The sequence below is a fragment of the Dicentrarchus labrax genome, unplaced genomic scaffold, assembly GCF_905237075.1.
Source record: "Dicentrarchus labrax unplaced genomic scaffold, dlabrax2021, whole genome shotgun sequence".
NCBI classification, from domain to species: Eukaryota; Metazoa; Chordata; class Actinopteri; family Moronidae; genus Dicentrarchus; species Dicentrarchus labrax.
Window position 1 is genome coordinate 16931093 of NW_026136708.1, and position 26021 is coordinate 16957113.

Below are 26021 nucleotides of genomic sequence, written 5' to 3' on the forward strand. Positions count from 1 at the left end.
ACACACTCAACCACCAATGAAAGAGGATCCCCCAAAATTACCACTTTGCTGGAGCCTGGAGCAACCAGTGACTTCATGTCTACAGCAGCTAGACTGATTTACTCACGTTCAACAGTTTCAACTCCCCACCGCAGCACAGAGAACCCATCTCTTACCCCCCTCACAGCACTTTCCCCCCCTCTATCCGTTGAACATTTACACCATCCCACATCCCCGACAAACACTCACACATTTACCAACCCAGCTCAGCACCAGAGCTGTTAGAAGAGTGTGTTGTGTTATCAGTGACAGATAAGGGAGGTCAGACAGAGATTCAAACCAAACGATTCCATAAACACAGCAGAACGGTCTGTGTGTTTTTCTCTGTGCTGACCGGTTGTTGCTGAGATAAAGGACGGATGGATTCTTGGACAAATAATCCAACAAACACGCAGAATTTGGAGACAAAGGAATGGATGGTGGATTGTCAAAACCAGACAATAAACAAGCCATAAACTGTGATCGGGACTTCAGAATTATAATTCAGCCCATGTGCGAATTCAAGCATTGTAAAGAGCTGCAGAGGGACAACGGAAAATACAATCCACACATAGACTCTGATTAATTTACAGTCCTATGGAGGCACATAATAGTGATTTTCAGGCCCAACGGGAACAGACGCAAATCTCATGAAATCCAATCCTTAAAATCAGAACTCAAAAATCCCATTTAAAGGCCAAAACATCATAGTTGTCTAAGTCTGGATCTGGATCTATGTGCCGGTTATGCTGGTGGGTATGGGAGGCTCTGGGCCTTGGCGCTGATTGATCAATTCCTGGTGCTGGAGGCGCCTGGATAGCGTGTGTCTGCATATGAGTGTGTGGTTAATGAATTACAGCCTTGACAGGTCAGGATTAGCTCAGGGGTGTGGAACAGATAAAAAGGAAGACCATCGTTCTCCCTCATCCGCACAGGAAAAAAATCAAAACAGAAGATACAATGCCAAAATTGTTTTTCTTAACTAAATGTTGGGGGTGTCCTGTTTGCTAGAATAATGTTACTTTAAGAAATTTACTTACTCATTTACTTGGAAAATAAGTAGAGGTACAAGCTATGAACTTCATGTTTGGCCCTCTTCACTTCCTCTGACTTAAAACAAACTGCTTCAATAGTGAAAAAACAAACTTTCAGAAACCATTTATAGTCGAAAAAGTGATCATCACACTTTGTCCCTGAATTAAACCCATGAATTTAATTTAAAAGTAAATAGAAAAGTACTTCAAATTATTAGTGAGAGTAAGCAGGAGCAATTATTTCCTGTGAAGGTACCATAATACTGGTCCACTGGTAGAGAGATCCATATTGCAGTGCACCTGGTAGCATCATCATCATCATCATCATACGTTGAAAAGACATATAAATCTTCTCTGAGTATAACAGAGCCCATTTTAGAGATAGTAACTCTGAAACACAGAGCTAAAACATCAGAGACCAGACTTAAGCTGATCAGTGAGTGAACATCACCCCCTGGTGGTAAAAAAATGAAGCCCTCAGTAAAGGTGTGTTGGGACTCACCACAGGTGTAGATGACACTGAGGTACTTCCTGGTGCCGGAATAACACGGATCTCCAAAGTCTTTTGTGGATGCTCGAACCAGACAGCTTTTCTTTCCCTGACAGCGGGCGGTCAGGACCTGTAGAGCCAAAGACGACTGGCAGTCTGACACAAAGACAGAGAGGAGGAAACGGATTTAATTATTATTAGACATCCAGACTGATGCAAAATAATGGTTTATCTAATTATATGATTAAATAATAGGAGAGAGCGGTTACTGCTTCTATACCTTTTCTGGTAACACTTTAATTCCCAGAAAGGAACTTATACATAACTCAAACTACTTTCTTAAGAAGATTTCAGGAAAAGATGAGTGTAATTTGGTACTAATCAAAGGGAGTACAGATGACATCATTAGTTGATTAATCAATAAGCCAATCAACAGAAAATTTATTTGTATGATGTATTTCTTAAGCCAAAATGTAAAAAGAAAAAAAAAATATATTCCTCAAATAATATTTATGGGTTTTCTGGTAGTAATATAATAAGTAAAAAATGCAATCCGACAAAACAAGCAATATGAATATGTCGGCTCTTGGAAATTGTTGGATAATTTTGTGTCAATAAAAAAAATTGCTAATTATTATTATTAATAACGGAAATCATAGATAGTTGTAGCCCTGAATTTGAGACACTAGTTACACCTAATTCCAGTTAATTGGTAGTGTAACCTTTGTAACCTTTCTGAGTTGAGACATACTAAGACATATTAAATGTTCATTTTGCAGATGAGTCTCTTACTACTTTACTGTAGACTGTCTGATGGACAAGTAGCAGCACTTCAGGCACAAAAGGACTACATGAGCCTCTGTCAGCTACAACACTCACTCACACACACACACACACACCTGTGAGAGCAAGGGGACATCTCACACACTCCTTCCCATCAAGGCTTTCTCAGCTCCCATGGTGGAGCCTCTGTCCAAATCAGACCCACATACAGAAACCTTACTGGGGCCTCACATTGTCTAAAAGGATACCTGATCCAACACGTGTGTGTACGCATGTGAGTGTTTGTGCATAGAGAGCAGACAGAGTAATGGATGTGACTCTCATTCATCATCCCTAAGCACCCGCCAGCTCCTCCAGACCTTCTCCACTGCAGCTCTCATCCCACAGGGAGCACGGATGGACAGATGAGGCTCTTCTCCTTTCTTTTTCCGCTCCCACTTCCTTCCTCTCACACATTAATAACACGACCACAGAAGATGATATTCCAAATCGTCATGCTTGTAAACGTTAGACTCATAAGCCAGGTTTATATATCTATATTTTAACAAATGTAATTTTAAAGTAGGGCTACAACAAGCAGTTATTTCTATTATCAAATAATCTGCTGATTAATTGCCTCATAATTAATTAATTTAGCATAGTTTGTGTTAATAGGCAAATGATCTGTTTGAAAAGCAGAGGATTGTGTACAAATTCTATTATTCTCAGTTAATTGTGAAGCTCTAGAGAAATCAGTATTCTATGTTCCACATCATGAACTTCAGTGACACCCCAAAAGGTGTGTGAGGAGCACTAATGAAGTCAAAGAACCTCTTGCTGAGTCTTGTGGGAATGTGTATGGGCCAGGGTTCCACATGGATGCCTCCCAGGACCCCACGGCCCATCTAACCCCTAAAAAACAACACAAGGAGATGAGCCTTTGAAAGTGGACACTGTGCTTTCGCACCGTCTGACCTGGTGGGCCCCAAAGACAGAAAGAGAGAGAAAGATCAGAAAGGTAGAGAGAACAGGCTGGTTAAGGCTTGGCTCACACGTCAACAGGCCACAACAAATTATGGCTCAGGTCAAAGGGCAAACGTCCCAGTCAGGAAGTGGAAGAGGGCAATCCGGTGGTCATGCACAGTGTCAACATTGGGAATTATCATCACTGGTATTATTACTAGTCATATTTCTTTCATTATATACCATATGAAAATAACTTTTGTTATGATTTGGTGCTATACAGATAAAAGTTATTGAAAAGGTCCACAACTGCAGTCTTGTCTTACTGGATTACAAAAAACATAATCAAGCCTTACTTTATTTCCTGGTAATGATTATATTTGTAGGAAAACTCAGATCAAAGACCACGTGTAGAAAACCTCTTAAGAATGTGAACCTGAATCAATGTCAGTTCGAAGGGGGGCAACCGGACACTCCCCAGCTGGAGCCGACACACTGGAATTCCCAACCAGGACGCAGTGAGGTGGAAGCCTGTGGGAACCAGTGAGTGTAACTGGATAACTAGTAAGACACCTCAAAAGGTTAGACAGTTCCCACTGTCGCTTCAAAACATGCGTGGATAATGGCGACTGATGAGGAGAATTCACAGCCTACTTCATCTGAAAGCATGTAATGGTGGTTCCAGAAAACAGTCTTTAAATGAATTATTGTGTTATTGCTGGCACCACGCTTCCCCACACAGACACACCTCTCTTCTTGTTTGCAATGTGCAGTAGAAACATGTCTCACCGAGAAAGTGTGTTTGACAGAAATGCGGTTGAATCAGAATAAATGAAGGTTTATTCAAGTGAGATAAAATGGGTACTGCTGAATGCGGTAGGGGCATTTCATCAGTAAGGAACAAATATAATGGTTTAAATGCCAAAGTGTATCTAGAGGGGTGACAGCAACAAAAACTGAGCAGCACTTGCATCACATGCTGAGCGACATCCTGAGGACAGGACTGAAACAGCAGCACTGTACAACCTGGACCAAGGAAGCACTGAATGTACAATCCCTCTCAGCTGATTAGCCTTTGATTAGAATGATCATCCTCTGATCAGCTGAGACATACCATACAAACCAACATTAGAACTGCTAACTAACACTAACCTTTTTTTTTCCATTTAATTCTTAAACTGAATAATCATTTTGTCTATAAAATGTCAGAAAAGGATAAAAAAAAAATGCATGTTATAATTCCCCACAGTCTAGGGAGACGTATTCAAATTGCTTGTTTTATTTAATCAACAGTCCAAAACCCAAAGTTATTCATTTCACTACCATATAGGACAAAGAAAATCATCAAATACTCACATTTGACAAGCTGGAACCTTAAAGAAAATTACTAAAATGATTAATTGATTATCAAAATAGTCTGTGGTTCATTTTTAGGCATCTGACTAATAGATTTATCGACTAATCATTGCAGCTCTAATTTAAATGCCTATTTCCAATCAACAGAATCATCCATCCCAATGTTAAAAGTTAAAAAAGTACACAATATTTGATGACAAAATAATATTAGACAACTTAAGTTTTATTTAGAAAAAAATAATTTATCCTTCTATGTTTCTACCATTAACTTTGTCACAATTACGACTGGTAAAAATGCCATTCCTGTGTGATTGTTCGTAACCGTGTATGTGTCTATGTGCAGATGCTGCAGCCCAATGACCTCCTGTTCTGCCTGATGTGCTTTGATTTCCCCTTCCTCTCTCTTTTCCTCCCCAGAGGGCTTGTTTGAGCTGGTGTGCCACGCTGAAAACTTTCCTCTCTGACAAGGGAACCCACTGACAGACAGGCCCCCATTAGCTGCAGCTTTGATTCCCTGACTGGGTGATTAGTTGAGCAGGGGGTCCCACGGAGGAATGGGTGGGGCTGGAGGGGGGAGTTTCAGAAACAGATAGAGACTTCTAGAGACAAGAGGATGAAGACACACACACCCATTTATTCTTTGTCCACTGGCTCACCATGCTTATATATGTGGATATTATACACACACACACACACACACACACACACACACACACACAAACACACACACACACACACACACACACACACACACACACACACACACACACACACACACACACACACACACACACACACACACACAGCATATCTATGCAGTTTAAAAGAGCATTCCTCAGGGTCTGACCTCCTCTGGCTCTCATTAGCGGCTTTAACACAGACAGACAAGCATACACCAGTCCCCTCTCTCTCTCTCTCTCTCTCTTTCTTTCTCTCCCTTTTTTTCTCTCTCTCTCTCTCTCTCTCTCTCTTTCTCTTTCTCTCTCTTACACACACACAGACAGAGTGGAACAGGCATGAATAACCCCTGATACCTCTAACCTTTACCCTCGACCACCTCCGAGCCTGTGCACCCACCCTCCAGCCTCTGCACGCCCAACAAGGACAGGCCTATGGCTCAGAAGAGAAGGGCCACAGTCACGAGAAGCATTGACTTGAAGGAAAGGGAGGAGTTTCCTGGACCTGTATTCTCACTCACAGACTGAGGTCACATACAGAGAACCACAAACAAGAAAACACAAAGGAATAACCTTTTTTTTAAAATGACCCACAGCCTCTTAAAGTGACTGATAAAACAGAGCAGTTCTAGCCTGAGAAACTTTCTGTTTCTTTATCTCTGGCCTTCACGCATTTGTGTTGGTATGATGCCCTGTACCAGCAGCACGTCTTTATTGCTCATCTCCTTTTGTCACATCAGTCATCCGTCATACATCTAACTTTCTGCTTACTTGAAACCGGCATCAGCCTTAGATTGTGCCTTCACCAGAAATCTACCAGTTCTCCCACTTCCACTAAATTACTTTAACATGACGCAATAATTTTACAAGGCAATAGCGTTACAATAATATAATCAAATAGTGGCTCTTGTGTCTTGTGATGACTGCTGTTAAGTTTCACTTGTCACAGAGCCCTTATATTAAGATGAATGTAGGGAGAGATTATGCTGGTGGACTGAATGACTGTGAAACAAATTTATAAGACAGTACTTCGTGTGTTTGTCCCTAACATAAAAACACCCCTCTGAGCATGTAGAAATCCAGACACACGAACCCATCCAACCACCCACACACACACACACACACACACACTTTAGATCCACAGCAACCTTTTCCAGAAAATTCTTACAGTAACTCTCCATAACAATCCCCCAGGTATTCCACCCACGCACACCTTTCCTGGAATTTCCAAGACAATGGGCGGACAAACTTGTCAAAAGTCCTCATCTCTTCTTCTGCTCTGACTCACCTTCGACATGTATCATTTCATAAAAAAGCTCACGTCATTGTTGTGGGATTAAACATCTTTGTGTGATAGAACAGTGACTTTCAGATGCCGCGATAGGGTGAATGGACGTGCACACGCCAAGTGTTATCTGTGAATGCCATTTATGAATTTAAAACCATTCACACACACACATACTTACTGTAAATGGTCTATTCACTTCAATACAATTTCATTTTACTTTAACACAGTGAATTCAGGTGTTATGGTAAGTTAGTTCCAGGATTAAAGTGTCCAGCAGATAACATGCAAACACTCTTACATGGAAAAACTCATGCGCACACACAAGATTTGTTTGACAGTTGATAGCAGGTTATTTCTGGAGTCAGAGGCACCAAAACAGTCAACCTTACTCGTGTGTTATCACTGACAACATGTTACTTCATATATTCATTGAATTACAATCAGTGGTGACCCTTTGCCCTAAACCTTGCATGGACCTGCGATCCTGGAAAACGTATGCAGGGCGAAGCCAGACTACAAACATCAGGGATGTTATTTTAGAGAAGTTTAGGAAAAACAGTCACCACCAAGAATTAAATTCCTGGAATCTTTCAACTACTGCTACAGCTGGACTATAGTGACTCTTTTGGGACAGGTTTAAACACACAGAACTGTACAGAATTTTATCTAATCTGCAGAGTCCATAACAACACTGACATCCTCCTACTTATCTGCTCTGTATGCATCAAAGTCAAGAGAAATGCAGATAGGGTTACAGCGAAGTAGCTCGAACCCTAACAACTGGAACAGGCTTCTAAAAGCCAAGTGTTAAATTTGAACTGCAGCTGTGCGTGCTTGGCTTTTAAAAGCTACTGTGATCATATGAGAGACCAACCAGTCCGTGCTTACAGTTTTAAACATCTTGCTGTGCACATACTCAAAAGTGAAAGTGCCTTTCAAAAAAACAACCCATTGCAGTCTGAGACCCGACATGCCAAGCATGGGGGGCTATTTAGATGTCAAGAGGTGTGTGTGATGGTAATGGGGCAGATGAGAGAGGAGGGCTGAAGCAGGCCCCTTTGCTTTGAGGATTCTCCATCGCCGCCAAGACCTGTCCAACTCCACCACTCCCACCCCACCCCAAAACCAAGGAACAGACGAGATCAAAGAGGTCTTACTTTTGTGCGCACATGCCTGTGTATGCACTTGTTTTTGTCTGTTATACTTTTCCAGAGCTTCAGATTCAACAAGCATAACATGAAGTAGCTCTCTACAGCTCTCTGTGGTGGTAAATACTACAACATTCACAAGCTAAATACAGGTCGTAGACTTAAAAAGCACTTTCAGAGGATGGTTAGTTTTCAGACAAAAAAAAAAAATCTCTACTTTGAAGGTGGCTGTGTTTGTGGAACTGTAACCCCAGTTGCAATGAAAATTAAATAAATAGTGTAAAAGCTATTCCTTACTGCTGTGCTCTGCAATGTCTGACTGACACTATGCATATTTCACCTGTGCAGGTGCAGCCAGCTGTGTGAGTTCAGTCATTGATCTCACACCTCAGGCAGCGGTGAGGTTGCCAGGACAATGTGGTTTAGGAGATTACTATAACCTATCTTGTTGGCACATTCAAACACACATTTAAAGAGACATACAATCTAAATAGGCACAAAACAAACTTGTGCATAATGCAATTGCCAAGCCCAAGATTATTCAGACATGCAGAGCCACATGTGCACACGCACACACACACGCACACGCACACACACACACACACACACACACACACACACGAGGCACCGCACCACCTCGGACTGAGGACCAAAAGAAGGGAAAAGCTGTTAAAAAATAATTAACGGTGTGTGTCTAAGCTGTCACTCAAGACACCATCACTTCCTGCTCCTGGTGACATGGAGCCACATGAAAGACAGAGCTGACAAGGGAAATCCCACTAGGGCACCGCTAGACTGTCTGAAACAGCCTGAGGAGGTGTTTGTGGGTGGTTGAAGTGTGTATATGCGTGTGTGTGTGTGTGTGTGTGTGTGTGTGTGTGTGATGGAGAGACAGTAAAAGCATGCTGTATTATGGGTGAACAGGAACAACAAGGCGTTTGTGTATGTCTGAGTATCCAGTTGATGTAAACACACAAGTTTAACATGTGATTTGACAGTAAAAACCGCTGCTCCTCTGCCCCTAATCTGGCCTTTGTACAACTGTAACAGTAGAGTCCATTTTCCATGAATGCTGGGAGAACTCAGCTACTGTATTTAATCCCAAATCTGAAACCAGATATCAGGCCAGCCCTGTCTCACCTGCTACTACTACTTGTTGCACATTCCTGGTCCACCTGCATGTGGAGAACTGGATGAGGTTGCTTCAAAGCAAGGCTCTCAATGCTCATACAGAATACAACAACACACACGCATACACACTCCCACAATGCTAATCTTTATATATGTGTCTCTGATTACCCACTGACTGACACCTGTGTCTGCCTGTCGATCTTGTCCTGTCACCTCTGTCATTAAGAAGGTATACAGGGCACATCCGTAGTGCATTGTTCCTTCACAACTTTAAAACAGGCACACACCAGTTAACTTACACCTGCTCCGGCTACTTATTTACAAGCGCAAGACCCCAGTGCCCATTTGCTTCTATACATTAACGCAACAAAGGCAGCGTAAACTAAAGCGAAATAAATGAGCTGCCCAGCAGAGAGGCTGGGGCCACCACGGTAGCTATGGTTATACTAATACTTGTCATGGATCCAAGCTTAGAGTCATTAACATTCCCCTAAACAAGGGCAAGGGTACATCTGGATACCCAATGCACTCACACACGCACACATACACACATACATACTTGGAGGGAACTCAATACTGTCCCTTTTCTACGGGCCAAGCTCTGTGCTTTGGATGACACCTGATCTACATTCCACCCCAATTCCTCTGGCAATGTGTGTTTGTGTGTGTCTACCTGAGCTTCAATGGTAGTTTTATATATCTCAGCATGCTTTCCTAACAAGATGGAGAAATGCTATATGTTAATATGTGTCTAAAAGTTAAATTATGAATGACTAATCTCAGGTTGTAAGAGCGTGAAAAGTTGACATCAAGGATGGGTGTGGCAGGACAGTGTTTGCTCTAGAGCCTCTGAGGCAAAGAAGCTAAAGAGAGATTTATAAAATCTTCCAAACCACACCAGCATCTCCAGGCAATATAGCCCAAGTCAAAGAAAATTCATGAAGAAGAGCTTCAACAGCAGTTATGAGCCTGAAAGCGTTTGTAGTTCTCTTTATGGTTCGGAGGTGTTTGAGTGCTGACGTGTAAAACCCATCAATAAAAATGATTAATTTCCCCCATCAGACGGATGCGTAATGACGCCTGTGCATATGTTTTGCTCAGACAAATCCTGGCATAAAGACTAAATCAAAGCCCAGAGTGACCTGAAGTTCCACTCTCCCAGGTCATGAATATGTATAAGAGCATTAGCAAGACAAGCAGACTCATTTAACATCATGCAAACACAAGCCGACTTGATTTGCATTCCCAAATCTCTTTCCTCTCCTGACCTCAAGCTGACGCTATGAAGGGAGCGAATGATAATAAACCATCAAACATTATTGAAGTAAAGACTTTAATGTGTAAATCTGTTTCTAGGAGGCATTTGTGTGCCATAGAATTGAAGCAGTCAACTAACAGGACTGTAGCATCAAGTTTTAGAGGCCAAAGCAATATTTTAAATTTGACTGCCAATCCTTTGTAAATTTAGGTCTGACTTTTATTTTGTTTTATTTTATTTATATGTACATGGAGAAATATGTGTTTCAGAGTCTGATAAAGCTAACCTAACTAATATTTAGTAATTAAGTCTGACATCATTAGCATAACATTTTGTAATTTAAGGGTATATTGTAGAGTAATTTAACATCTTCTCAGTTCTCATCATTGTTAAACACCATTTTGATCGAGGGTAAGGTCTATTATTCCAACCATATTTTATATTATCTCTTTCTATCGTCAGTCTAAATGGGTCATATGTTTAGTCAGTTAGCTCCTTCAGTTAGCAACACTTCACAGTTCGGATGAGTAAATATTTAGTGACATTTAATAAGAACTAGTTTGTGTGGTGCAACCAGGCAAAGTTCGAACTTAAGAAGAACTTGTGCATCCATCTTCTATCTTTGGTAGGAATGCAGCTTCCTCATCTGCTCAACTATCCTTCTACCTGCAGCGTGAGAGTGCAAAGGAGCCTCACCTACTGACGGGGCCCTCCTGTGGTGCAGGGGACACTCCAAGGTGCCCTGTTGAGTTCGGCCAAACATGGCGGAGTAGACAGCGATCTGCATACCCCGTTTGCAGCTCAGCCTCATCCTCTCCTCCTCACAGACCACCTTACTCTTATACTCGTCTGGAGATAGAGGAGAGAGAGAGAGAGAATACAAAATGTTATAAATAACAACAAAGCAAAATTAAAAGACCAGAGGGGTGTACTAGGAAGCAAGATTAATGGGTTAGCCTGGGTTGTTTAGTTTTTAATGTCATGAATGTGGCTCTCTTTTAACCTGGCTAGATCTATATCGTAACTCATGCCGCACACCTTACACTAAAAAGAATCATGAAAGCACAGCAACTACAGATACTGATGTTCCTATGCTTAATGAGTCTATTTGTATTTATCATATATAATATTCAATTAATAAAATGAATTTCCCTTTGATTTTTTGTTTTTCCAAATTATTTCTGTAATAATTTTTTAGAAAGTTATTCTTCATAGCTCATTTGTGCAGAAGAAGGGTTAAATGATGCACCAAATCAAAGATTAAATTTTCAGATGAAAATTTGCAATTGATAATTTTTCTTTACTTTTCCTTATTCGATAAGCTCAGAAAACAGAGGCCTGACAAAAGGCTTTCTTTCGGTGTAAACATGCAGAAGCAGAGGCAGAGTTGCTCAGTGGACATGTAGAGCCATGCAGAGGCATTCCTCACACACATCCAGCCACAGTGACCTGTGACAGCTAGAGCAGCTCCACTGGCCAGCAAATAAAAACACAACAGCAGCCGTTTCTACGTCCATGTGGGGAGTGGAACAGGAATGCAGAAAAGAAGAGAGAGGAAGAGAGCAGAGGAAAAGGGGCAGGACTGATTTGTTATATCTCCTGGTGACGGATTCACTCTTGTTCCTTTCCTTTCTCCTCCACTTCCGCTTTCCTCCATCCACCTCTCCTTTCAGAAGCAGTGACACCTGCCCGTTGCACCTCACTAACACCCCATGCAGCCTTTCTCCCTTCCCCTGAGAAGTCATTGGTTAAGTGACAGTGAACAAAGAGCTGTTGATTGGCCCCAGGGTCCGGTGGAGAAAGAAAAAGTAGGGAGGGCAGGGGGATCAGTGAATTAATGCCCAGTTCTGGTCACTCTAGTGTGAACTGCTGAACAGCTCAGTGCAGCTCGGCTCAGCACAGCACTGAGCCATGAATGGAGACTAGAATCTGGGTGGGATTACTGCGCTGTTGTGGCTCCCCTCTGGAGTGATACTCTTAGCTTCCTGGCTCACAGAGAGAGGGAAGGAGAGGGATAAAGGGAGAGAGGCACGCAGATACTATTATACTTAATCCAGTGTAGAATTTACACTAAAGTTAGATAATTGGATACATTAAAGTCAGATGAGAAGTACACTGAAAAAATGTGGCTCGTAAACTCAATATTTTTCGTACTATGAACAAATCTAGTGAAAATACTAAAAGAAATTAATTGATCCTAGTAACAAGTATTGCCTGAGCAGCCAAAGCCTGATATAGCTTATTGCTCCATTGTTGTCCCATAAAAACACATAAATGAGCCACATCTGTGCACTAGGTGATATATTCCTTCACTACGACAAACATGGGCACTGTAAATAGTCACCAGCGCACCAAGTGTGGATTATTCTACAGCTGAAAACAGTCCCCAAAAAATACACAATTTATTCCAGTTTGAGTAACATGGCTGTAACAACTACAGTGCCTGGCTGTTTCAAGAAATTACTCAGTATCTTTAAGCCTTTTTGAAAGTTTACATTTGTGACCCATTCTTAAAGATTTACCTCTTCAGTAGAAACCAAAAAGGTTTAGGGCTGGAAAGTTGAAAAGTACTGACAGATGTACTAAAACACTGTTGGTTTGGGTCTTTTCATGGAAAAAAAAAAAAAAAGAAGAAAAATAATGCCAAATGTAAGCTTCAATGACCTTAGTATAGCGTAAAGAGTGTAATACATTCAAATAAGAAAAAACATGCACAGAAAAAATATATATTTTGATAAAAAATACATATAAAATGCATTTAAATTCAGCAGACTAATCAAACCTGATCTGATTTATCATAGCTGCTCTGTCCCATTTCAATGTCTTGCTTTATACTGCAGATATGTCACCACCTGTTGCTTTATTGGTTGCATTTTTCTCTTAAAGATGCTTTTGTTTTCTGTCCACTTAAAAGCGGTGTTTCGGTAAAAAATACTTACCTAGCTTCAATAATAATCTCATACATTTCCTTTGATTGTTAATGTCGTGATTCACTTTGTTTCAAGTGCAAATAAAGTGACCCCACCCCTGGTGTATATTGGACTAAATGTGGAGGTGTGTGAGAAAAGAAAAAAAAAACAGTCCCAGCACAGAGAGACACAGAAATGGGTGTCACTGTCAGGATTTGAGGCGATGAGGGACTTACTAGGTCTGCATTTGTACCAGACAATGAGGTATTTACTGCTGCCAGGACACTGGTCTGTCCCAAACACGCGGCTGTTGACAAGGACTTGACAGCTCCTTCTGTCTTGGCACTCGTCCAGCATTTTCTAAAGAAGGAAAGAGTGACAGAGAGTGGGAGAAGACCAAAGAGAGGTTTAGAGGGAGGACAATAAGCCAACGATGGTGAGACCAGCAGCAGGCAAACCTAAAACCACTTCAAACAAGCTGCTTATGGCCATGGGAATATGGAGGAGAGGAGCAGGTAAGAGAATAAAGAGAATGGGAGAAAGAAATCTCTGGAAAGCTCCACTCCACTCATTTCCTGGCATCCTTTTGCTTCTCTAGTTTCATCATCTTTAGCCGGCTGTAACCCAGGTGAGCACATTCCAACACAATACAGTCTCCCATACTGAGATCCCACTCGCTGGAGAAATGACTGAATGGATTCTGTTCAGAGCCTTCCCCGAATTTAACATAAAAGGAGAGGCATTTGTTACAATAGATCATGGAATGCAGAGGGGAAAATAAGGGAGATCTGTGTGCTCCCACCTAATACATACCAAATACATATGCAGGTGCTCACTCAGAGCGATATTAATGATTAATATATGTAAAATGAAGTGCAATATCCTTTTATTACAATAAACAAGTCTGCTGCAGTCCAACATAAAATATATATCTGTAAATACTGACACTGAGAATCTATTAAAAGTACTGCAATGCAGAATGCTGCTACCAGATTTTTAATGTGAGGAATAGCTGGATTATTGAAATAACTAGCCAATAAAAACAGAAAATCAATCTGCAATAATTCTTCTAATTGATTAATCATTTAAGTTTCACTTTCGGTATTAAACTAAACTAAACTAAGCCTTTTTATATGGAGACACCCATACTGTAATACCAACAAACCAGGGGTCGTGAACAGGTGGTACAAAGGGATTCCTCAGGGTTGTACTAATGTGGGTGGCGCAGCAGTCAGTCATTCTCTCACTTCAGCACAATGCACTCTCTGTGTCTGTGCATTCATGGCTGTCCTGTCTATTATGGAAATAGAGGGTGTTCTACGCTAGAAGGCAGAGGGACTAAGAATAAACCAAACAACCGAATGAATTCTGAACAGGATGTGTTTGTGTGTGTTTGTATTGGTGCTGCAAAGTGGGGGTTCTAGGGCAGCCGCATCCCAATTTAGGAGAGGATGCTAAGGCAAAGACCCCATGAAATCGCTTTGTGTCATGGGAACATACAAGCCTGCTTCCTCTTTAGAGAGTGTAATTTGCCGGAAAACATCCTCACAAAGCATTACATAACCAGTGATCCTCCAAAATATAACCCTTGGTCAATTTGACAATTTTAGAGGACACTTTCTGTCAGGAGGATCTGCAGCCCAAAAATCTGTATGCTTGTGAAGAGTGGACTGACAGAAAGAAAAAGATAATGTCCTGATACAGCCAGGAATGTGTGACCTTAGTTATTTACCTGTAGTGCAGTGGACACAGAACAATATCGATCATCCTCCCGAGTGTTATAAGAACTGAGGAGGGCCTGGTAGGTCTGAGGGCACTGCTGAGGGTCCGAGGCGCCTTTCCTTCCGTAGAAAGCCGATTGGACAGTGATGGTGGTGCGGGGCGGGCAGCGAACAGACAAGAAGTCTCCGTCGCAGGCCTGCTCGGTGTAGTTCCTCAACACTTTGGACAGGTAACCTATGAGACAGCAAAATGCCAAAGCAGCCGTTACCTCACTTTAACCATTGCTGCATGCACAAAACACAGAAACTTTCAGCCCCAGTATGCATTATATGTCCAGTACAAGCATCCTTAGGCTATAAAATTGAATTTCTCTTCACTGGAAGTAATGAGTAGCTATCTCTGTTTTGCAATGCCCGAGCTAAACCACCACTTAATCAACCTTATTTCATGCTACTATCACATGCAGACCGAGTTGGTAGCGTGCTATCAGTGTGCTATGGTCTTTTTCTTCAATAATGGAGTGTTTCTATGGATATTTGGTAGTGCTGCGTATCAGCAAGCCCCAACAGATCACTGCTTACATCTAAAAGACGCCTCCAGGCCCAGAATACCGCAACAGCACAAAGAGGGTAAAGCTTTATCTTATTTGGCTGTTAGCGTCAGCCCTCCAGTCATGGCTGTAGAACTTTCTGTTTGATATTAAAAAATATCTTCCAGGGATGATTTTAAAGCCTGACATTATTGCACTTTTTATACAAGGACACAGCGCATACATACCTACTTAGTGGATTTTTTTGAATTTTCTGAAGCAGAATTATGGGAGCTAAGAATGCTGCCAGGCTGTGTGATGGTCAGCTTATTGATCTATATACCAAAGACCAATTCAGAGAGCCACGTGGTTCTGGCTGTGTGATGAACTGTTTATACAGCCAGACAGACCTTGATTTCTTAAAGCTTTTATATGCCACCCTTCAGGCTCAGTTTCTATTAGCGTGTTATTTGCTCGCCAGTAACCATGTTGCAACCACTTGCACAAAACAACCAGCTGGTATCAAGACTGTGAATAGAAACATTACATAAACCATTTAATGGAACAAGCCCCGGGTGAACTTTCATTTAACCTTGGAGGCTGCTTCAAATCAAATAAAAGCTCTCATTCTTTTAAAACACTAAACTAAACTCGGCTAACTCTACTTTCCCATTAAGAGTCTTTGAGAGCTGCCAGTCAGCCTGTCAGTCACACGGGATAACTGAACCCATCACAAAAGCCACCATTAACATTCCAGCCTGTGAGAAGGAAAGCACAGATAAAGGAGAGAGCTGATCCGCAGACCACTGTCATATAATGTCTTTCTGGCTGCTGCAGAGGAGATACAAAGACTTTACTTTAAGTTTAAGCTTCTCCCATTTTCTGAATTTCGCTGTAGTTGTTAAATTCAAAAAACCCTGCCCTGATGAGGGGAAGATGGGGAAAAAGGTTTGGTGAATAAAGCGTGGTGTACTAAAGGAGACTCAAAGTAAGACAATTTCTCTGTTTCCACATATATCCAGGTTGAAAATGTCTTGTTCAACGACTGAAAACAACATCAAAAACAAGCTCAAGCTCCCTTGTAAGTGCTCTGCAAACACATTTACAGGGAAGTCAACACACACACACATGCTCACAAACACTCGCAAAGTGGACACACTGTGATTCAATTACCTGTATTTGGTTAGTGTTTGGTTGGGAAGAGGAAATAAACATTGTTCCCTAACACGCACATTAGCCTGCAAGCAAGTACACACATTGTCCCCTTATCACCATAGCCACAGTTAAAAGGAGGAAGGGAAACACAACATTCTCAGGCTTTGAAAGGTCAGCCTCACTCTAAATAAAGATGGTTATTAAACCACCATTGCTCATAGTAACAGGTTCCCACCTGTGCCTGCGTTGTTAACATGGAGAACAGGTGCAGAAACAATCCTATTTTAAGTTTATTTAGAGATTATTTGCATGCCTCAAACCAGATTATCAGGATGTGGACTAGAAACCAACCACAGCAAATGTCTTTACATTACAGAGACTCAGATTTATTACCTGTATATATTCATTTAAGCCTATAGGTCATTTGCTCGTTGCCAAGCTAAATTAAAAATCACAGAAAGTAGAAATAGCTAAAATAGGTTGTGATATGTGTGTTAGGATTTTTAATGATGAAAGATTTTATCTTTGTACAACTTAATGTGTGCATGAACCACTTTTCTGAAGGATTTTTAAGGCTGTCTAACACAGAATCCCTTGTGTGATTAAGAAATTGCACTTACGGAGTCACTGTTGAAATTTCTGATTCTTTCTTTCAGTTGTGTCGGCTTAACTAGTTTCTCCCCCTCCACAGTAGTTTCCCCAGCTCACACACACACATTGGTCTGCTCTGCCTGCCACATTCCACACAGGGTGAGAGGGAACTTGGCATTTCCCCTGGCAGCGAGACCACACACACACACACACGCATGCATGCAAAACGTCAACACAAACAACGTGGTAGGAACAAGCCCCGCTTGCTTGGCTCTTGAAGCCAGGGTGTGTGTGGTGTTGGTGTAACAGTATCACTTTATTAGGGCTGGTTCTTGGCAAAGCGCCAGTGCCATGAGAGACCACGAGTTTGCACAGCCCTCTGGTTAACTGAGCCTCGGGTACAGCGGCATAACCATGGAAACCGAGGTTATGAAGAGGTTGAAACAGAGAGGACTGAAGATGGATGATTTGAATTCGCACGGGCCACACGGAGGAGGAGTTTCTTGAGAGAGGGATCGTTGAGCAACACGTTGACCGCCACAAACACACCGATACGCCCGCCTCCACCCTACAAGGTGGGACTGTGCGTAAAAGGCAAACAGATTATCTCACACAAACCCTCAGGTGCTTTCCAAAGAATTCATTTCTCTTTTTCGCCATCCCACCCTCCTCCCACTCTCTCTCTCTCTCTCTCTCTTCTTCAGGATCGTCACTATTGTTCCCTTCACGCTACCTGTTGACTGAAGCCTCCTTTCAAGGCCAACAAATCAGGCGGGGTTAAGGGCACCTGTGTAAACCGCCCAGCCAATGACAGGTGTCCCTCAGAGGCAGAAGGCTGAACAATGCTGGAGGAACACCCAGGCGTCTCTCCTTCTCCCTTCTCCTCCCTGTTTCTTTTCATGTGGGGCCAGACTCCTTCCTTAACTAGCTCTCTGCCCTTTCCCTTAACAAAAGCGCAGCACTATCATGTCTGCTGGTTTGTTTATTCGGTCATTAAAAGACAGGAGGTTGCGGTTGTGATGCTGTTCCGTATACAAACAGGTTGCTCCTACTGTGAACTGTTTTGAAAGGCGCACAAGGGATTTGTTATAAACAACTACATACACCTGCCTTTTGTATCATCTGTCATCCAACACAGATGGGATCTTGTCATATGATGCGACTTAACCTTTCTGTAAACAGTCCACATTTCAGCGGCAATCGCAATCTTCCAGTCAATTGTAAAGCTAGAAATCAGAGGCCCTTGTGATTGTTAGCTCATTTGCGGTCATGTGATGACCCTAAAGTCTGACCCAGCAATGGAGGGGGTCAGGTATGATGGGGATTAGTGACGGGCCACTGTGTTGTGTCAACATGACACAGAACAAGGCCTGTCGGGGAGGGCTTTCCTCCCTGGGAATCACTGATTAGTTACAACCTGGTGCAGGTCACATACCAAAGTAAATTTACCACAGTGTCAGTAAATAAACTTAATAATATGAATTTACTTTAGTATAAAATGCTCTCCCCCAGCTAGGGCCTCCCCTGCAATCTTACCTGCTTCTCCTTTCAGGTCAGACTTGGAAGAAGCTCTAACTAATTCTCCTCATGGTCCACTAAGCTGAGGTGTTCAGTGTCTTCGGTGAATGAGCGCGACAGGTATTGCTGAGGGCAGGTGGGAGGATGAGGAAGGAGAGGGTTGACTCCAGAGGCCGTTCAGGTGGAGAGTCTAGTCTGCTACTCATGCTCAGGGCTTTCCCCTGGTTTTTGAAAGATGCCACCTCCTCCTATTGGCTGAGCCTGGAGAATGAACAATGCACTGGAGCATGAAGTATTGCTGACGTGTTATAATAGTGCAGGCTTAATGCTGCTTATTATTTAGCCGCTTACTCATTCAACCCACTTTTATGTTGCTTGTGAAGTAATGTTTGTAAAGCCTCTTGCATTGGGCAAGAATGTGTAATATTGCAGAATATTAGAAGATTATAGCTAAGCTTAATGCCACAAAAGTGCATGTTTACATTGTATTTATAGATAATTAACAGTCTGTATGATTAAGAGTCATAACAGCAACGTCTTTAAATAAATCATTTATGTATATTAAAGATATATCTAGAACAACACCTCAAAACACAAAGTAACCCAAGACGTTCTTAAAAGCTACAAAATCAAAGGCTGAATCGTGTTTCATCTTAGTACATTAGGTATTTAGGCATTTACAGCTTCATGACTTTATTGGTGTTATTTTAAGCAAATTATAGCCATCAAACCATCAAATCTTCAAAGATGCAGAGCTGCAGGCCTGTTGCTGGAAGAGGAATTCCCTTTAAGTGGTGATTACTGGGAAGAGTGGAGGTTTTCCTCAAAGACGCAGTCGGCGCTCTGGCAACACTCAAGAGAATGAGGGTGGAGATGAAGAGGGGAAGAGGAGGACGTTGAAAAGTAGAGACGGAGATGAGTGACGGACAAGGAAAGTGGTAAATAAAGACATACTGAATTTGAAAAGACACCTGCTAAATAATCAAGTGTTGAATAAAAGTTTGAAAAGACGTCGAGAGGGTGGTGGTTTTAATCGGACGAGAAAGCATACTGGTCATGAGAAAAAGAGCCATACAAAAATAAGAGAGATCTTTTAAAAGCGAAGCCACTGCTTACAGGATGTGGCAGCGGAGTCCAAAGGCCAGAGCTGGTGGCTTTAGGCCCTGTAGTAATTACTTTTCTCCACAGACCACAGAGGCGGCACAAGGGCCTGGAGCACACCATGACTTTTAGATAAAACAACCGCCGGTTCTAAATCATATGCGGTCAAAACTTGTGCATTCACCTCTTCAGACCTGAACCTTAGCTGAATATATGATACAGGTTGATGAGGTGTGCTGACATGAAATGAGACCTCAAAGATGAAGAGAAAGAGAAGCAAAAGTTCACGTGGAAACCACAAAGGACACACTGCTACACAATGGACATGATGTCAAGGGAAAGCGACGAGTGGCCGCTGCTGTAAACGTGCCAAGTGCAGTCCTTGCTGCTAAGCCATTCAGATTTGGGTCTAAAAATGCATTCCTAAAATACACGGCATTCCTCTGCTTACAATACATTAGTCTTGCCACTATAGTCACATATTGGATTAGCCTACTTTCTTGCTAATCGCGCTATGGGGCAAAAAAAGAGCACAGAGATATTTGGCTAAAACCTAAGCAGTTAAATTTGACAAACAGATAGTAAGAGCATGATTACTTTTTAAACTACTCAAGCACTATAAATGTGTAGCTCACTGAATGTTCTTTCAAGAGGTGCAATAAATGTTGAATGAAACCATCACAGTTTTTTTTGTTTTTTTTATTTGAACAAACATGCACCAGCTTGCTATTCTGGTACAGAGCTTGCAAATATTCAATGGATTGTCATGATCTGAAGATTTGATCATTCAGTTAGCTCACATCAGCAAAGCTACAGTTTATAGAAAATGCCCCAAAGCAAAGCTACAGTTTATAGAAAATGCCCCAAAGGCCATGTCAACCTAATGTCTCAATCAGCTTCTTTTATGAACAGTTTCTGTTATTTCACATATTTTCTTTCCCTGCTGGAAAAGAGTATTTTACGTATATGCAAGAATCAGGATTTAGCAACTAATGAATCAAACAGCTGATGGCTCGTTTTGTCACTGGCCAATTAAATCGGACCAAACCATACCCACACTGTCCTGATGAAGCAGATTGGCTAGGTGTTTGAACTCTTAAAAATCTATTTATGTTTTTTCTTTTAAAGTTTAGCTGATTGTTGCTTATTGGGTCATAATTGTTTAATATTAATGCTTTAACCAGAAAATAAAGTCGATAAGAATGTTAAGAGATAAGTTTTGGCAAGTAGGGTCTGTATAACCAAAACAATGAGCTGAAAGATAATAAAATAGGAAAAATAAACAGCTGAGTGATAATTCTCTGCAGGTTTGTCTCTGAGCAACTTCTTTGCCATTACACATAGTAATGTGATCCATTGTTAATATAAGTATTGATTATTGCCACCTTAAGTTCTGAAACCAAGACCGAGGCTTTAACCCTTGTCTTTTAAACGACAGATCTTATAGTTTAAAAAAAACCTATAGTACACAGTTTAAATAAAGATTTTTCGTCTGTATTAAGAACAAACTGGCAAGAGATTCTGAAAAGTAACATTTATTAGTTAACTGGCTGATCTCTAACAATACATTCTCTGCATAAAAAGTGGCTGTGTAAGTGTGTGTGAGAAGCGGGGTCTGCGTTGTATTGACGGCAGTAATGGGTGGCACGTGATGGCCGCTGAACTACGTGAGGTGTGCAGACTTCCTAGAATACTTATACATGTTAACATACACACAAGACATACTGTACACACAGTTACTGAGTTGTTGGGGGTGTCAGCTGAGGGGGTTTACTCCCAGTCCCTTGGATTTAACCCCACTGAGGACCTTAACAAACCAAATTAAAATGCTGTTCCAGAGTATCCTCCCCTTCTCCCCAGGATATAAACCCAGCATGTGTTTCACACTTTCCTATCAGACTTCACTGACTGACAGACTGATCAAACAACAGCTAATGGGATTGGGAAGAGTGTGGCAGAAATAGGAGGAAAAGGAAAAAACATGATAGAGGAAGAATAAATTATAGGAGAAAAGATGAGGCATCTGCTCATACTAATAGCAAGATTTATTAGCTTATGACATTCATCTGCATTTCTTTCAGCAGAGGTGAAACTGACTTGTCATTTTGATGTAACAAGCTGTGGAGATTCATAGTGGTTAAACCATGTGCATACACGTGGGCCATCCGGGTGCATGCAACATTAAGGCCTTGCATTTATTCTCACCTTTTTCAATCTGTCATCAGCAGGGGCAGCCAGATATAAAAAAACAAAATAAATTCACATGTTTAGATCTGGTTCACTGATGCACTGTGGTCTGGAATCCAGGAGATGAGTGTGTGCATGTTCATTATTTTTGTTTTTAAATCACCACATGGGCTTGCCTCATGGTGTGTGTATCAGTGTCCTCAGGTAATGGGCTCCTTAATTTGAATGTCAGAGCTGCTAACCTCTCCCTGTTGCAGACAGACAGAGACCGGAGCCAGAACAGCTGAAGTCATTAAAACCGGAGACACAAACACAAGCAATCTGCTCGCCCTGTTTTTTTCCACCTCCTTGAGATGGCTTATTTTTCTAACACCTACACACACAAACACATAGATGTATATTCTCAGAGAGGCATGCAGAGGCACACAAACCTCAACCTACTGGACATAAACAACAAATTTCTACACCCACCCTTGCCCCCAGCTTCCCTAAACACAGCTCAGTTGTTGACATCATGGCACATGTGTCCTCCCAACTAAAACTGGACACAAAACTAACTATATCACCGGAAAACAACATCCAAATTGGATGATTCTCTAAAACCATGGACTATGTTAAATGACAATTCTTGATTTCTGCAATATCTATGCATGGCAACTATGGTAAGGTTATGGTCTGGGAAAGACTATGGTTATGGCAAATACAATATGGCTAAGGTATGATTAGGGTTAGGCAAATTAAACACTTGGTGAAGGTAAGTAAAACTTCACAAACTTCGGTCTGCTACATGAAAATTGGCAGTGCTACACGCCTATCCAACAACCTGACCTCCACGCCCTTACTTCCCCCCTCGCTACATATTGGGTGCAATACTTTCTGCATCAGCACCGAGCGGTGGCAGGGGACGTATATTGTGAACATAAAACAGAAAATAGAATGCAATTAAAATGAATGTATGTAAAAGTTGAATTAGATTAAATGATAGCATGATGTTTGCTTCACTGGTTACTGGCAACAAAGTGGCGTTTTATCTGCCAGGCAAAGAGAGAAGGGATTAAATCGAGAGAACTGGAGGGATGTCACATGCTAAGTCAGACTTATCAGGCGGGATGAGGAATTCATGCTCTGGAGGAGAACTTGAACACAACATGCTCCTCTTGCTTGTTCACAACCACACACACTGAGCCGAGCAAACAGATCCACACTAAATGGTCCAGCTTAAATGAAAGCACAAGATAAGCTTAGGCTGGAAGGCTAACTCAGTCATGTTAGCGACAAGGCCATGGTTGATATTTCAGCATATCGCCGTTAGCTAACTCCTACAAACAATGGGAGGACGTCCACCTGTCGGTCTGTTGTCTGAGCTCATCCTGGGGGGGGGGTGACTGCCTATAAAGCATCTGCTGGGAATGGAGATAGCCTCCAGTTGAACAGTGGCCACTGAGTCTACCCTAGGGAGTCCACAAAAACCAAACACTGGTCCCACCCAAGCCCTCCCATGACCTCTGTTAGCACGTGTCTCTCTCCTTATGACCCACGGAGGTCAGAGTGCACTAGGAGGAGAGGATGCTTTTACTCTGAGTCTCTGAGCATGTGTGTTGTGTGTTTCTTATGATACGATGTGGGGGTGAAGAGTGACAACGTTGAGGGGCACAGAGGTTCCGGGAACACCCTCACTGGTGTTTGCATGCATGTCCAGACGCCCACAAAGAAAGTGTGTGACAGAAAGAAAGACAGACAAGAGCCACAGGAAGAGAAATCTGTCATTTTAATGGTCACTTTTATGGCCTGGGAGAGTTGTGTGGCAGCCAGACTGCCCCATCACTAACCGCAGTCCAGCGGACACCAGACAGATGATCAGTGTGTGTGAGCTTTATTGTCACCAAGTGAACGACAGATGTATCTTTCTTCAGTCATCCTCACCACAGCATATTGGATTGAAGTGACTGTTGGGTGGGGCAGTGGCAGCCTGAGGCTGAAAGCAGTCAGCTTGTCACAGAAAGGTCATAAAGGAATGATCTCCTTTCACTCGTTTTCTCGGCTGTTGCGCAGTTCAGTCAAAAACACGTCAAGGAATTGACCATTTACCGAATGTTATACAGAAAGAGATGCAGAAAAAACTCCGCTCTCAAGGAATCTGAATCAGATTCTGCTGGAAAACTAATCCCCTCTTAATAAAAACATACATGAACCTTCAGTCTTAGATAAATGAACTAAGGGTGTTGGTATGAGCCTATCTAGTAATAGTGGGAAATGTAAGGTTTTCACGGTACTAAACTAAATTATGGCTTCTGAGCATCACAAAAAGCTGACATACCATGAAACATACCATTGCAAGTATTTATTTTTAATGCTATCATATGATCCTTAACAGGAACAAAACACATAAACACAGGAGTCTCTTGGACTTGGAATAAACATGACTTTTACTCCCACAACCCTGGACAACCCTTTCACTTTGCAAACCGGTTCCTTTCTGGCTGTGTGTCATTGAGGTCCAGTGGCCTCACAATTGCTCCATCACTTCCTGCTCTTCTCTATTTTGGTTCTCTGGTCTTGGCCAGCTGGTCATTATAAATGGGAATTTGTTCTCAATAGATTCGTCTGGATAAATAATGGTAAAATAAAAAAAACAAACTAATTAGTTTTAATGCAATTACGGCAAAACACCATACCTCTATCAAAGTTCAAGCATGTACTAAGAAGAAAAGAGAGGTATTTCCTTTTTTTTTTTAAAGGCAGGAGTGGGTGGGAACAGAAAGGCTGAGCTTTTTGGGGAATTAACAAGCTTATCAGGGGGGCTGTTCTGTGAAAACAAGCAAAAGAACAACTCCTGAGGAGCTGAAGGAGTGAAAAGCCGTCTGCAGCATGTCCAATGGGACTTAGCAGGGAGATCTCCTTCCATTTACAACAAATGCAGACAGATCTGGAGGAACGACCAGACTAAATGTGAAAGCTTACCTTGCTCTATTCATTCGGAGTTTCACAGAGAGTTTGTTTTTGTAGCTACCAAGTAACTGGGGTCTCCTTAGGTAAAAGTTTTTTTCCTGCCACGATTTGAACAACGCCAGCTGCAACATATAAACCCCTTGCTGTACTACTACAAAAATTAAAGATGATTTTTTTTATTACAGATTAATCTATTGAATATTTGTTATATGTTCTAAAATCCTAAAAACATGTATAATGTCATTGCTTCTCTAATTTGGCAATCATCAAAAGTGTCTAATACCTGATTTTATGATCACATACCTGCAAAACAAAGAACATTCCTGTCAGCCTCAGCTGTACAAATAATAGCACGCTAAACTAAATGGTGAATGGTAAACATTATACCTGCAAAACTTGGCATGTTAATGTCATTGTGACCTCTTTAGCATGCTGATGTTTGCATGTCATGTGGATTCTTTATAGATGTTATGTGATTGTTGATTTGGTTCAATTTAGTTTTTCTGTGATCAGCTTGCGTCTAACCAAATATTTTACTAGCTGTCTTATAGGCTAATGTGTTGTGTAATACAAAATTAACTGAAAGTGCTTAAAGTAACTTAAACTGCTGTTGTCAAATACCGTTTTCCTGGTTTGAGACTTACTTTCAGTAAAAAATTCAAAGACCATCTTCTGCTTTTGTGATATTTAGCTCACTGCACAACTCTACCCCTAAACCCAAAGTGAAGGCAGAAGAATTAATCTCTCACCAACCAAAATGTGCTTATATTGCAATTCTCAGTAAAACATCACCCTATGACATGTAGCCAGAAGTTCTACCAACCAATCAGCCAACAGTCAAAGAGCTTTAACTAAATATACTGGACAGACTTATTAAAAGCCAACATGGCAAGTGAGCCAAATAATCATTCTTGCATGTATTGTTATCGAGATAAATCTAATAATCCATTCTGTCATATAGGTCCTTCTAGAAGTTAATTCAGTTGAAAGATGAAAAAAAACAAGAAGAAATCTCTCTCCGGTTCGCTCCCCCCTTACCTGAGCTAGCCAGAGGGGCCAGTAGGCAACAGATTAGCAGTGCTTTGGGGAGCAGGCTGCTGTAGCGTGCTGTAATGCAGACTGTCAGTCCAACACAGTTGGGGGGCTACACAATGCCTCCTTGTTCAGACTGGCCCTTCTGTGCCCCACCTCTCTACCTCTCCATCTTTCTCTGTCTCTCTCTCTCTCTCTTTGCC

General features: G+C 41.7%; 1 protein-coding gene across 1 annotated transcript in view; it reads right to left on the minus strand.

The window, feature by feature from the left end:
* The window catches only part of LOC127368730 (protein eva-1 homolog A), a 74740-nt gene that overhangs the window by 40006 nt on the left and 8713 nt on the right, over positions 1-26021 (minus strand). Inside the window, exons 2-5 of the mRNA XM_051409844.1 lie at positions 14767-14990; positions 13271-13394; positions 10822-10974; positions 1555-1698 (exon numbers count right to left, since the gene is read on the minus strand). Of these exons, the coding sequence (XP_051265804.1) occupies positions 1555-1698; positions 10822-10974; positions 13271-13394; positions 14767-14990 (645 nt within the window). The remainder of the gene's footprint in view (positions 1-1554; positions 1699-10821; positions 10975-13270; positions 13395-14766; positions 14991-26021) is intronic.